General features: G+C 36.8%; 2 protein-coding genes across 3 annotated transcripts; both read right to left on the bottom strand.

Moving 5' to 3' along the window:
- Nucleotides 1-3,210: 3,210 nt before the first annotated feature.
- LOC107627461 (uncharacterized) lies at nt 3,211-3,792 on the bottom strand. The gene has a single exon (XM_016330293.1). It carries the CDS (start codon nt 3,790-3,792, stop codon nt 3,211-3,213), a length of 582 nt encoding a protein of 193 aa, XP_016185779.1.
- Nucleotides 3,793-7,555: 3,763 nt separating this feature from the next.
- On the bottom strand, nt 7,556-10,558 carry LOC107625528 (RING-H2 finger protein ATL48). Of its 2 annotated transcripts, none has more exons than XM_016328176.3 (3): nt 10,315-10,558; nt 9,561-9,730; nt 7,556-7,942 (listed from the first exon to the last, which is right to left on the bottom strand). In XM_016328176.3, the coding sequence occupies exons 2-3, from the start codon at nt 9,634-9,636 to the stop codon at nt 7,752-7,754; spliced, it is 267 nt and encodes an 88-aa protein (XP_016183662.1). In that variant the 5' UTR covers nt 9,637-9,730; nt 10,315-10,558; the 3' UTR covers nt 7,556-7,751. The 2 variants fall into 2 exon arrangements, with proteins under 2 accessions (XP_016183662.1, XP_088359679.1); XM_088503553.1 differs by having other exon boundaries at nt 9,561-9,644; nt 10,315-10,556.
- Nucleotides 10,559-15,112: the final 4,554 nt, after the last annotated feature.

Genomic DNA, 15,112 nt, shown 5'->3' with positions numbered 1-15,112 from the left:
CTCAAGTGTTACCAATTACCTAACCAAAACCAAAAGGAAGAAAATATCTAAATTAAATTAAAAGCAAAGTAATCTTAAATCTGAAATACCTCAAATAATATTAATTAAGAAAATCATAACATGAATGTAGCATAAGCCAAATAGGCAACATAACTAATATAAGCATTAAAGTATCTGAACGTAAGAGATAAATATAAAGTAAAAGAACGTTGAACCTGGGATTGAGAGTCACTCCTAAAACTAAGAGAAATCCTAAATCCTAATCCTAAGAGAGAGGAGAGAACCTCTCTCTCTAAAAACTACATCTACTCCTAAAATTGTGAATTGTGGAAGCGTGATATGTATGGATGCATTCCCCCACTTTATAGCCTCTAATCTGTGTTTTCTGGGCCGCAAACTGGGTCAAAAACAGTCCAGAATTCGCTGGTTTCGAATTTTGCCACGCTGGATTTCTGTCATTGCGACGCGGCCACATGGATCACGCGGTCGCGTCGCCTAGAGTCAAGGAAACTATATCATATTATATATCAAATCGAAGCCCGGGACGTTAGCTTTTCAACGCAACTAGAACCACGTCGTTTGGACCTCTGTAGCTAAAGTTATAGCCGTTTGAGTGCGAAGAGGTCAGGCTGGACAGCTTAGCAATTTCTCCAACTTCTTGCATTCCTTCCACTTTTGCATGCTTTCTTCCCATCCTCCAAGCCATTCCTGCCTTATAATATCTGAAAACACTTACCACACATATCAAGGCATCTAATGGTAATAAGAAAGGATTAATAATAAGCAAATATAAGATCAAAGAAGCATGTTTTCAATCTAAACACATAATTAGGAAGGCGAATGTAAAACCATGCAAATAGTATGAATAAGTGGGTAAAGAGTAGATAGAAACCACTCAATTGAGCACTAGATAAACCATAAAATAGTGGTTTATCACTTATCTTAAATTAAAGCTATTTGAAAGATCTTTAAAACTATTTAAAGATGAAGGAAAACATAATTTTGTAGAAAAAGTTATGAGAGTTTGAATTTGGGAGTTTAAAAATGAATTTTGCAGAAGTTGCAGAAAGTTGAGGTCATGCGTACGCATGATGGGTGGAACAGAAGTGAAATAATTTCTTGCGAGTTTCATGGGCACGCACAAAAACGAAATTGCGCATACACATGAGGCATGCGTACGCACAACTGGGATTTCCAGAATTGAATGTTTTTTGTGCGCATACCATGAACACGCACAGCAGGGAACTCGCATGTACGCATGAAGCATGCGTACGCAAGAATGTCCTATTTTGCTAAAAATGTGATTTTTAACTGTTTTGCCTATTCCACTCTGCTTTTTCACTTCTGATGACTAGTTTCTATGATGAGAATGAGTTGATACGATTGGATGGCAAGAATGAGTTGATATGACTGAATGATGAGAATGAGTTGAGATAACTGATTGATGAGACTGAGTTGATATGATTGGAGGAAGAGAATGAGCTTGATTGATATTTGAGCTTCTGGTGTAGATGCAAAGATTGCGGTTCTGTTCTGCTTGCTCCCGAATGGTATATGAGCTTCCTGGGTAGACGTAAGAATTGTTGTTTTGTCCTGCTTGCACCAGGATGGAATTGAGACAATTGTTGACTTGTGGTTGTAGCCTGAGCAAGGATAGTGATGGAATCCTGCTTGTTCGTGGTTCTCTCTCTGTTGGTGAAGTGTGTCGGATTATATATCCCAAGAGTGTGGCAGACACTATATCCCAAGAGTGTGACGGACACTATATCCCAGGTTCCATATTCTCTCGATGTGTGAAGTGTGCCGGAGATTATATCCCAAGAGTATGTTGGGCACTATATCGCAAGAGTGTGTCGGGCACGATATCCTGAAGTGTGTTGGGCACTATATTTCAGATCACACAAGAAAGACGATATCCGGGTTAGCTACCAGATGTGTCTGGTTCTGACAATTTAACCGACACGTGAGCTCATGGCCAGTAGGACAGGCATACATTATTTGTATTTGTGTGTATTGTTTGGGTGTGCATCTTGTATCTAGCTTGCCTTGTTGAATAATTGTATCTATATGTTAATTGAACTAATTGCTTTACCTGTTATCTCTATTTGTGTATTCTTTGCATTATCTTGTATGTGTTTGCACAACTAAGAGATTCTTTATGCTGGTGGTGGTGACATTGAGGGTTGTTCCTGATGAGATGTGGTGATTGAGGTTTGAGAAAAAACTGAGAATAAATTGATAACTTTGAAACTAAGTTTTGATATCGAATTATTGAAATTGGAAAATTATGATAATGAGAGAGATGATGGCTTGTATTAGGGAGAACTGGGATTGAGAGATCACTAATATATTTGAGTTTAGTTTATTTACCTTGTTCGGATTATAAAGAACCCTAGGCTTGAACTTTGTGTGATTAGAGAATATGATTGTCTAGTGGGTTCATGTGGTATTACATAGTTTCTATTTGGAATTATTGCCCTGCTGAGAACCCCGTAAAGAATGATGTTCTCACCGTTTTGAAAATTATTACTTTTTAGATGCTGGTCCCGGCACTTCTCAGTGAGTGGGAGGTTTATCTAGAAGGACACAAAGAAGACTTTTTTATTCTACTTTAATTTTAGACTCTCTCCTTATTTTTGAAAAACTTATATTATGAACTTGTTCTAAGAACTTGCCTTTAGAGGCTTATGATGTATTTTGGAGAGATATGTTATGTCTATCCAACTGTTTTACTGTTGTAACTCTAGCCGGCCTAATCTTTGCGGGTCGAGACTAGTTGATACTTATATATATACTTATATAGGTCTCTTTACTCTTATTCTTTCTTCGGGTTTTTAATTATCTACCCTTCTTCTGACTCACTTATATATATACGTAATGTGAGCGATTGATGAATTGTCTTTCCTTGAGTTTTAAATTCTTTCACAGGCTTCTAGTGTAATATTCCTTTCTATATATATGTATTTATATCTTAACCTTGTGTTGCAGCGCCAAACCATAATTGAATTATAACTTAAGCATAAGGCAATATATGGTAGGGTATTACAGGACTTATTTAACGAAGCTCTGGGCCGAATTTGCCTTGCTTTTGGCAATATACCTTTATGGGAAATCTGCTGATAAACTTCTGCTAATGATGCAACCAAAGGTGTATATACCACACGTGGAACTAGCGACTTCAGAGTATTTTTTCCCGAGCTCCCGGCCTTATTAGGCGAGGGGGCTCAGTTCTTCTATTTTTGTCAAAACTACTCTCGAAACATCCTCGTCCCTCATGTATTCCAGAGTAATTTGATGGATTTCTTTCATAGATTTGACATCTTTAGAAGTGAGATGTCTTCTGAAATCTCCTTCAAGCAGTCCAGCTATGAGACAAAGACACACGACCTCAAGAATTCGTGTATTAACCTCCAAAAGTACCTTATTGAAGCGATCCAGGTAATCTTGGATGCTTTCCCTAACTCTCTGCTCTACATCAAGTAGTGAAATGGGATGCTTGGCTTGAGTTCGCCTTGTAGTAAAGTGAGCAAGAAACTTTATCTTGATATCGTGAAATGAGGAGATAGAACCAGAAGGTAAAGTAATAAATCCCATCTCCGGTCCAGATAGTGTAATTGAAAATGCCTTAAACCTTATAGCATCTCCCACACCCTCCAAGCTCATTCGGGCATCAAAGGTGTCAATGTGCTCTTGAGGGTCTGACTTGCCTTCATATTTAAGATCTGTCGGCTTGTTAAAATGTTTGGGCAGCTTGACCTGAAGAACATGTGAAGCGAATGGAGTTTGTCCCATAATTTACGTGTTTCCAAGAATCCATTTACCTTCTAGGACTCGAACTCCTTTGCAGAGTTCGCTTCCTTTTAGACTGGACAGACTGGGAATTAGATCTTCCTTGCCTCTCATGATCTCGATGTACTTCCTCACGTCGGGGAGACTCTCTTCTATTCCTTCGTGGCAAAGGGGATCGTCGGCGATCTCAGGATCTTTCTGGGGTTCTTCTTTTCCAGGTGTCTCACCGACCTCTTGCTGTACGAATCCGAGATTGGGATCATCGAGATTGCGAACATTCTGCGAGTTTATGCTCTAGTTCTTGCATCTTGTGACGCATCTCATCATTGCATGGACATAATTTGCCAGTCCCAAGCTGATGAAGTGTCAAGCTCTGGTATTGTGGTTCTGATGGTACTCAAAACTAGAGGAACTTGATGTTCTTCCATGGTATTGGGATCAGTTTCGTGCCTACCTTTGTGAAGCATTTCTTTGTGGGGGCGTGTTAGGCTTAATGGTTGATTGTACTTTGTGATCAGCTATGGTGCTAAGCATTTAAAGGTCCCCATAGACGGCGTCAAATGTCCGTACCTTTGGTTGATTACGAGCTTACGAGATTCTGAGACCTTAATAAAAGCCGCGTCAACACCAGGCTGGAAGGGCAATCTGTAATGGTACTCCAATGCCTAAGTTAGTAGTGCTTTTAGGATGAGTGTCATGAGGAGAATGTTGCTTACCTCGAGGTTCCCTTCTCCCTATATTATACTATCATTAAGTAACCGTTAAGCATTTACAGCCTTGAATATATGTTTTGATATCACGATTTATCAGATTTTCGAGTTATGACTCTATTCATTTCTCTTATATACGTTACCTTTATGTTAAGCTGATAACATATCAATTTCATTTAACCGGATTCTCAATATACTATTCTTATCCAGAAGAATATCCAATTTGAAAAGGTGAATTCCAATTAAGCAATAATTCTATTTTTTCTTTCCTAATAACAGATAATGTCACCCAAGATAACATTGAGGTGATGCCACCAAAAAAAAGGTATTCCTTTTAAACTAGGCAGGCACAATGTTTATGTGCTCATCATGTATTTCATGTCCCAACTCCCACTTCCCTCCACAATGTTTTCATCATTTCAAGACAAAAATAAAAATGTGCTCATCATTTCGGGTTCAATTATTTATTTTAAAATTAGAGTTTTAAGCACAAAAAAATTATTTTTATCAAAAGTATCAATTTCTTTCCTTTTATAGGTTTAGCTAAATTATATCCTTTAAGATTACCATAAATAAAAAATTTTAAACTTTTTACTTTAATAAGTTTAAAACAAATACATTAAAAATGTGAAATTTATGTATTTTTTATAAGAGTTTAATTTTAATGAACTGACCGTATAAAATATTTTATACAGTCATGCAATTTAATGACTATTTATGTAATTAATATAAAAAATAATTATTTTTACTGATATATCATTACATAATTGAATACACGTATAACATTGCTTTACCCTAACAATATGTCAAAAATAAATTTTGTGTTTGGATAGCTAAATCGTTTTTTTATTAATCTCTTTTTCTCAATTTAGTTTGAAACTTCTCGTGCAAAAAGTTCTAATTCATAAACTAAAATTTCATGCTGCTTTTAAGTTTTGTTCATTATACTGGAACAAAATGTTCAAACTAAATTATTAATAACGTATTATTAAAACAAAAACTCTCGATTAACAAAAGATCTTTGAATACTGATGAAATGCCGCAACTATATATAAAAAGACATTTTAAATATGACCTACCATTTACTTAAAATTATGTAAAATGACATCGCATCGGATTCGATGGTCCAAAACGTTTGGACAATTAAATGGTCTCATAACAAAACATGTCTTTTAAGTTTTTTAATAACTGTTAAATAGTTCTTTTCTAATTTTAATTACAAAGTACTCTCATATATTTTATTTAATTATAAAAATAATTTTTTATTTTATAAATTATTATTTTATCATTCATCTATTATGTTTATTAACAATCAAAAACAAAAACAATAACGAATTAGATCTTCCATTGATTGTAATAACTTTTTGGCAATCCCAATTGATTAAAAGTTTATCTTTGATCCGTTACATCCGTCAAGGGTTGTGAAATCGTGTTTCTTAGAAAATCAATCGATTGAATTAACAAAACATTCGATTGAATTTCAGGTTTTCCATAACTCAATCGATTGGACTTCAGGTTATCACAAAACAATTGATTGAAAGTTGCAAGGCAGTATGGTTTGCCCAAAAATCAATCGATTGGTCATATTATCCAATCGATTGAACTTATCAAAGCAATTTGGGTTTAATTAATTCATTCGATTGGTTATGAGAATTCAATCGATTGGTTATGTTTTGAAGTTTGTACGTGACTAATGACATATTCCAATTCAATCGATTGGTATGAATTCAATCGGTTGAAATGTGACGTAAATAAGTTTTTATCTGCATCCAATCGATTGGTATGATAATCTAATCGATTGAAATTTGAAAACGCGCTGTATATTAATCCTGGTAACCATGCGTATTCAGCCTCCCTCTCCTTTTTAAACATAACAACACCATTTCTACTAACCTCTCTTCTCTCTCTAAATCCAAAAAACTTCTCTCTTCTTCTTCTTCAATCTCACCAACATCCACTCCAAATTACATACATATTATTAATTCTCATCCAAATCCCTACAAAACCCACCGAAGAGGAAGAAGAAGAGGATTAATAATATTGGTTCAGTGGATTTTCTAGGGATTTGGATGAGGATTAATAATATGTATGTAGTTTGAAGTGGATGTTGGTGAGATTGGAAAAGAAGAAGAGAGAAGTTTTTTGGATTTAGAGAGAAGAGAGGTTAGCAGAATTGGTGTTGTTATGTTTAAAAAGGGGAGGGAGGCTGAATACACATGGTTACCATGATTAATATATAGCGCGTTTCAAATTTCAATCGATTCGATTATCATACCAATGGATGTAGATAAAAACTTATTTATGTCACATTTCAATCGATTGAATTCTCATACCAATCGATTGAATTGGAATATACTATTAGTCACGTACAAACTTCAAAACATAACCAATTGATTGAATTTCCATAACCAATCGATTGAATTAATTAAACCCAGATTGCTTTTATGAGTTCAATCAATTGGGTAATAAAACCAATCGATATCAATTGGGTAATAAAACTAATCGATTGATTTTTGGGCAAACCATACTGCCTTGCAACTTTCAATGGATTGTTTTGTAATAACCTAAAGTCCAATCGATTGATTTTTTAAGACACACGATTTCACAACCCTTGACGAATGTAACGGATCAAAGATAAACTTTTAATCGATTGGGATTGCCAAAAAATTATTACGATCAATAGAAGATCTAATTCGTTATTGTTTTTATTTTTTATTGTTAATAAACATAATAGATGAATGATAAAATAATAATTTATAAAATAAAAAATAATTTTTATAATTAAATAAAATATATAAAATTAATTTGTAATTAAAATTAAAAAAAACTATTTAACAGTTATTAAAAAACTTTAAAAACATATTTTATTATAAAACCATTTAATAGTCCAAACGTCCTAACGTCGTGGGACTATCTAATCCTTTCCCAAATGACATTTTCTTATTGGCACGAATGTGACTCTCTTAGGATCATATGAACGTATCCCAACTGAAACCCTGCCATACTTCCATGATTGAGCTTTGGAAACCCAAAATTCCACTGCTTCCCACATCTACAAGTCAATTGAGAATCGCCCGTCTTATTAGTTAAGAAATATAATATACCAAAGAACATTCATGATAATTCAACTGTAATGGGTTGCAAGAAGTTTGAGTAAGATGAAATTGGGAAGGATTTTGGTCCCCAAATGACCAAACTCCACATCTCACAAAACAAAAACCAAGCCAACAAGAAACCAAGCAATTCCAATGTTTAAATTTTTTCCTTTTTGTGGTCACTCTGCCAAGGATTATCTCCATAATAATAGGCAGTCCCAACCATAAGAGCCACCGTCGCGCCTTGGACCACCACACGAGCCCTCATTAGCTTCTGCCCTAAATGAGAGTTACCTCGTCTAAAACTGATCAAGCCAGCCGTTAACACACCAGCAGTAATAAAGGCACCTAAAATTAACAAAGCAGAGTTTATCAAATTTGAAGAACATTAACAGAAGTTCAATGGTAAGACACGAGAAGCACAAAGAACAATTTCAATAACCAAGAATCAAGAGGGGGAACGAAGAAGAAAGAGAAAGGGAGGGGGTGGGGGGGACCACACACACACTCACATATTAGGATCTTGAAAAAACGCCCAGTGTCCATCTCAATTTCAATCTTGAAAAAACGAACAAGGTCCTTTACCCTTTAGAGTGAAAGCCCCAACGTCCAACTTTTAGGCTGCGTTTGTTTACAGGGACGGGACACTGAGACACGAACACAGAATCATATTTGATAGATGAGACCTAGATAGAGACATTGTGTCCAGAGACACTGAATTAGTGTATCTTGTGTCTATCCTGACAGGAAGGACTCAGAGACACTAACAAAAGACACAACTTATTTTTCATTTTTTCTTTCATTATTTTTTTTTTTAATTTTTCTCAAAATTTTTTAATGAAAAAAATAAGAATAAATTAGAATTTCATAATTTGTTCTACTTTATCACTAAATAAAATACAAGAACACCAAATTCTGTGTCTCTGTTCCTTTAAGGTACCGTTTGGTGGAGAGACAGAGACTAAAAGACTAAGACTGAGAGACAGAGACTAAGAGACAGAGACAGAAATAAATTTTAGTATTCTGTTTGGTGCAAAGTGGGAGACATAAACTAAAACAAAAATGAAACTCTAATTTAATTTGTACAAAAGGTAAAATTGGAATTAATTAATTGAAATGAGTGTATTTTAGATATAAAATGTTATTAAAATTTCAGTTTCTGTCTCTAAAAATTTTAGTCCCATGTGTCCTTACTTTTTGGAGGTACTGAAATACTGAAATTTTAGAGACAGAGACAGAAATTTTAGTACCAGTCTTTGAACCAACAAACATGATACTGAGTCTCAGTCTTTCAGTCTCTGTCCCAGTACCTCAACAAACGCTACCTTATTCTCAGCCTTACTGTTACATCTAAATCCATCCGTCCCTAATGGCTAGCAACAGCAACTTAGTAACTTGATTAGTTTTCATCAAACCCAAAGTAAACTTGTTGCACTAATGCCTCATACTAATAAAAGCAATTGCCATACAAGCATTCTTAGTGGCAAATAAGCAGGTTAAGGATCAAAAGAACAATGACAAATTGAGCATCAAGATTCAAAATATAAAAATGGTTAAAATCTTGGTTTCTCAATTATACCATACTGGAGAGTGCCGCATGATAATCCTATACATCTTCAAACAAAAATATTCATCAGGAATATCTCCAAATATTAGAACCTTCTACTAATTAGGCATTTCCCATAGTCAACATCTTAATTCATTGAAACGGCAAATGGAAAAACCCTTGAATCTATCTTCCAAGGTAGCTAGGTGATTAGGTCTATCCTAATTCATATCCTACATAGTTCATAGTAATTCCTTATCTCCAAATACATCAAATAACTCTTCCACACCAATGCATTTAACGAATAAAGGATCAGATGCACGAGAAATGTTCAGAATGAAATTGAACGCGTGAAACTCAACCTATATCATACGCAATGCAAAAAGAAATAAATTAATTAATTAATTAAAAAAAAATTACCAACAGGGACTAAAGGGTTTCTGACGTTCTTCTTCTCTGGGAAGAATTCTCCGGCGGTGGGTTCCGAGATGGCCATATTCAATGCTGAAATCGGATCAAAGAATCGTAAGAGGTTGAACCCTAATCGATCGTACAACCTACAAAATTGGAACTCAAGGCCGAAAGAGTTTCTTTCAAGCCAAGAAACGCATTTAAATCATGTCTTAGGAGTTAGGAGAATTGCACTTTGCTACCCCTGCTGGGTGAACACTGAAAATGAAGTTTAGGCTTACAGAAACAAAATCAAGGGGAGGGGTTGGATCCGATCCGTGATCGGATTTCGGATATATCCGATTAAAGAAAATATTCCTAAAATTTCAAAAAATTATGAAAAAATCACAAAAATTTGGAAAAAAAAATCTCTTTTTCCAAACCCTAAACCAAATCCATAATAACAGAGGAAACAGAAACAGAATTACAATTACTATGTCAAATAACAAAAGAAGCAGAATTCCATAATTCAAACAATTAATTAATATCTAATTTTTTTTTAAAAACAATTAGCAGAAGTAGAAGCAAGAAGAAGCAGCAGAATGAAGCCAGAAGTAGAATCCCGAAGCAGAACGAACGGCGATGAGCCTTGACGAACAACGGCAAGGAACACAGGCTCAAGCAACCAGGCGGCCAGAGGAGGGACAGCGCGACCAGAACATATGAACAGGGCTCAAACCAACAGATCCAGAATCGCAGAGGAACAGAGGAGAGGAACGCTTACCACGAACGAGGAACAGAGGTGGCGATGGACCCAAGCAGCGAGCCGGCGATGAACGATGAGTGATGCTGCGAGGAAGAGATGAGTGAGGAACGTCGAAGAAGAGAGGAATGATGCAGTGAGCGGCGCGGGTGAGATGATCGATGATGGTGGAGATTGAGCCACGGTGCCGTCAAAAACTCGGCCTATATTAATCCAAAATATCAGCCACGAATATATTGGCTCGTTTTTTTTTTAATATTGGACTGCAATTGATGTTGTGCGATGTTATGATGCACTGCACCTGTGTATTTTACTAGGAGGAGTGTTAGAGGCAGCACTTTTGTTAAATTTTGACTAACATTTAATTATTAAAAAGAAATTGAATGATTTTATATTATTAGATGTAATTTTATACTATTAAAAATATTATTGATAATTAATTAATAGCTAAAAATCACAAAATTTATTGAGTCCTTAGACTTTTTTTTACTAGCATATTGAAAAGATTTGGACTTTTAACTTTTGAATTTTATTTTAAAGAATAAAATATAATTTTGTATTGTTTATTTTACAGGTGGGATAAAAAAAGACGCTTTTTAATTTGAATATTGGAGCTTTAGTGGTGTTGGACTGCATTATGGCATGGGAGAGGGAAGTGCTTCACTGAATTGTGGTGTAAGTGTACTAACAACTCGGAGGGTCCGAGTTCCTCAAAGCCAAACGGACCGTCCAATTTTCCTATCACCACACGCACGGTTCGATTTGAAAGTGGGTGGACACTTGTCATGCACCAGCTTCTTCCCAAATCGCTGTCCTGAAAGTAAACAAAGGACATGTGTAACACCCTAACTACCAAAGCTCACGCTTCCGGCTGCGCAACTCTGATAGCTCGGATATTACGACGACACTTATACTATTTAATACTAAAATATGAGCCTGTTTGAAACTTTAAACCGCAATACCGCTCCCAAAAATACTTTCATCCGATAACGTACATCCATAAATACCATACAACTTACAAAACTCATAAAGAGTACATCCATATATATATACATAAATATATATAAATAATATTACAAACATAATCCAATACAATTCCTATCCCTCTTGCAGATTATATCAAGATAAAGGCGAGGGTGCAGTAAACCATAACTAAAACAATACAGAGCATCACAACAACAGTTAAATAAGCTCTTCGTAACTTCTGCGCCCATATCCTGAAAGGGGAAAAATGTAGGGGGTGAGAACATCATCCTCGAAAGGGTTCTCAGTAGAGGGTTTTTGGGAATTACTGTAATAGGATACATGAAGATAAACCGTGCCAGTGATTAATAACTGTCTTATGCCTCTTTTCAAAAACAACAGTTTTCAATAAGGTAAAGTCGGAAATCTTTTCTGAAAGAGGAACCGTTCAATTCTCAAAAACACCAAAAGCCTTTCAAAAAGGTTTATCTATGCTGAACCAAAATAGCCTTTCATATTTTTCCAAATCAGAAACACAAAACCAAAATCAACCATCGGTCCATCTCAATCCAACCACGGCCCTAGGCCCAAACAATCCAACCACCAACCAAATCACCACAATCCAACAGAGTCCCAATTGCAAACACAGATAGGAAGTTCAAGCACAAACAAACAGTTACAGCAAGTAGAACAATTAGCAGTTAATCACAAAGGCAAACCAAGTACAATATGCACACCCAAACAATGTCACATAGATGCATATGATGCATGCCTGTCCCTAGTAGCTGATGATATCATCTGTCGGTTATAGAGCCAACCCGACAAGTCCTGGTAGCTAACCATTGGACTGTCCCTCTGTCGCGCATCCCCAACTCGAGTTATACTCATCATAAACTTGATCATAATCATGATCCATATCCATCACCTTCACTGGTGAATATTTACGGGGGCGAGCTCATCCGGGGCTTTCACAGTGCCCGGCCACACTTACGACATAGGGTCAACAGAGTATCAAGTCTCAACCTGGAGCACGTGGTGGCTAGCCACTGCTACTACCCAGGGAAACTCGTATCTCAGATAGTGGAAGTGCAAAAATCACAAATTCCAACTCGGTCCAAAAATCAACTCATTTGAAACGGAACCGGTTCATTTGAATCAAACCACTTTCAGGTTTCTTTTTGGAACCCATTTTTCTAACTCTTCCAAAATGCCTCAAACTTGATTACTCAATCGAAAGTCTAAATTCCTTTAAAATCACTAAAAGCTCCTTTTTATATTGAAATCAATATTTGAGCATCATTCTTTCCTTCAGTGATTCAAACTGTACAAATAGTTCGTTTCTAAATAAGCTGAACTCAACGCATAAAGTTCATTAAATAGATTAAGCTTGAAAACATAAATATTCTCTTAATAAATCAATTAATACAATTTCTCAAATCCGACCCTTTTTAAATAACTTTACAAACAAGAGTAGGATTTTGTAGAAATTTCGGCAGCACCTCCCCTAAAACTTGGACTTTTGCCACCCGGTTCGGGTCCCAACTAAACCGTTTCTCATTCCTTTTCAACAGCTCAAAACCAGAAATCAATTCAAAACAAGCTAAATCCAACAGTCGCCTCAATGGCATACCTCAAGGAAACCATTTCAAAAATCAACTCAATATCAACCGATTTAACTCATTTGTAAAGCTTTAAAGAATCGGTTCAGCAATAAATCATTTATCAAAACCAGAGCAATTAAAGCAACCCAGGCTGAATTTCAAGAGCATTCTATCTTTCACATCATCAAAATAATTGACTCAATTCAAACCAATCCTCAACGGATTAAACTCATTTCAAATATTTAAAGAATCAACTTCAAACATTACATTTCACAAGCCACACAACAATTCGGCCAAACCAACATCCATAGTCATTCGAGTCAATCAAATAATACATAAGGCAGATACAATCACTAATTACACCATATCTCACATCAGTATCCATATGTAATAATTCCAATAATAAACTGTAGTTTTCGGAAAGCGCCCCTACCTTAGAACGCAATTCCATAACTCAAACGCGTCACCGAGTCCTTTCCGCCTCGATCCGAAATCAACAATCAAAATCCCGGCTACCAAAACCTCAGCTCCAAACCGTTTTCTCAGCAACCATAATGACTCTAATCACAATATATAATAATCAGGACTCGACCCCACGTTACCAGAACTCATATTCATTAACCAAACACAACCGAATACTAACGCGAGACTTTTCGAAATATAATTTACTTACTGAGCTAGCGAAACGAAGCAGACACAGCTCCATATCAACCCGGCAGCGACTCCGTCAGCCACCTCAAGCGGCAGCGGCGATGAAAGACTCCGACAACCGCGGCTGCACAACAACGTCATGGCGATAAAACCCAGGAATAGAAAGGAATGAAGACCAAAAGCAAGGACCCTTACCGGCAGTGGTTTTTCCGGTGACTAAGCTGCGTTCTCCGGCGGCAGAGATGGCGGAGCAGCTCGAAATGGCCAGCAGCAGTGGCGGCGCTAACCCAGCACCAACATCCACCACCATTTTTCGGCAACCAGAGGCACTACGGGGTTTCATGGTGGCAGATCTCGCAGGAAAGGGACCCTCGGCACGGTGGAACGGCGGCGGTCAGTGGCGCGTCGGCGGCGACTGGACGCAGCTCCTCCAGCTCGCGTCTCCTTCTCTCCCAGCGTCGCCCAGTCTCGGCATTCCTCCTCCTTCGAGTTCGACGGAAAGGGACCCACAGCGGCGCTGTGTTTTCTCCACGATTGCGGGCCCGACGGTGGCGCAGCAGTGAGGACGACGGAGCTGGCGGTGAGTCCCTCTCTGCGCGACACTGACAGAGCGGCTTCTCCCTCCATTTGACTCGGACCTGACGGCGGACCCCAAGGCGGCGCGACGGCTGGGCGGCGACGACGAGCTCGATGGCGAGGGCACGGTGGTGTGGCGGCGAGCATGGTGGCTACGGCCTCCCTCCCTCCGGATCTCCTTCTTTTCTTTCACAGGGGACCGTGTGTTTATGAAAAAGGGGGGTGGCTGCTGCTGCTACTATCATCAATAATGTGCAGCTAGGGTTGGCTTTTGGAAGGGAAAATGTGGACTCTATTAGGGTTAGGGGCATTTTTGTAATTTCACTCAAAAATAAGGATAATATAGTAATTGAAACCCAAATTAAATTCAATACTATTTGTACATAGAAAATACTATTTGCTCATCAATTTCACAAATTATTTTCAATAAAATGCCCAAATCAAAATAATTAGAAATAATATAATTAAACCCCTTTATTTTTCCAAAGTAGCAGTATTAATATTTAAAATATTACTTATCTAGTCCAAATCATATAAAATCCTTATTATTTCATAACTATCAACTTTATAATTCAAATATAGAAAATAATCCAATAATTGTGAAATTGGATAATAATCATAACTTATCTCAAATCCAATAAATCAAAACTTGCCTTAATTATCTTTAATAAAATAATCCCTGAAATTAAGGCTATAAATAACTGTAGGATTTGAGACTCGATCATAATAAGACTTTTCAAATATTCTGGGGCTTACATTCTACCCACCTTATAAAAATTTTCGCCCTCGAAAATTGATACAAAATGAAAGAAATTCCATAACAGTTCACCTTTGAACACATTTAAGAAAGAAGCAAAAATATCTCAAAATATAATCATATATACGATTTCCAAATACTTTGATTGTCATAAGCATAAGGATGTAAAGGTAGGAGTGTGATTGCAAAGCAAACGTTACAAGATAGGCTCAATGCACAAGGTCATATGATCTCAAAGCTTTACAAAAACTTGAGGTACCAAATAGGATGC

The sequence above is a fragment of the Arachis ipaensis genome, chromosome B2 (genome assembly GCF_059453495.1).
Source record: "Arachis ipaensis isolate K30076 ecotype BB chromosome B2, ASM5945349v1, whole genome shotgun sequence".
Taxonomy (NCBI): Eukaryota; Viridiplantae; Streptophyta; class Magnoliopsida; order Fabales; family Fabaceae; genus Arachis; species Arachis ipaensis.
The sequence above is the reverse complement of the archived record's forward strand: the minus strand, read 5'-3'. Positions and strand labels throughout refer to the sequence as shown.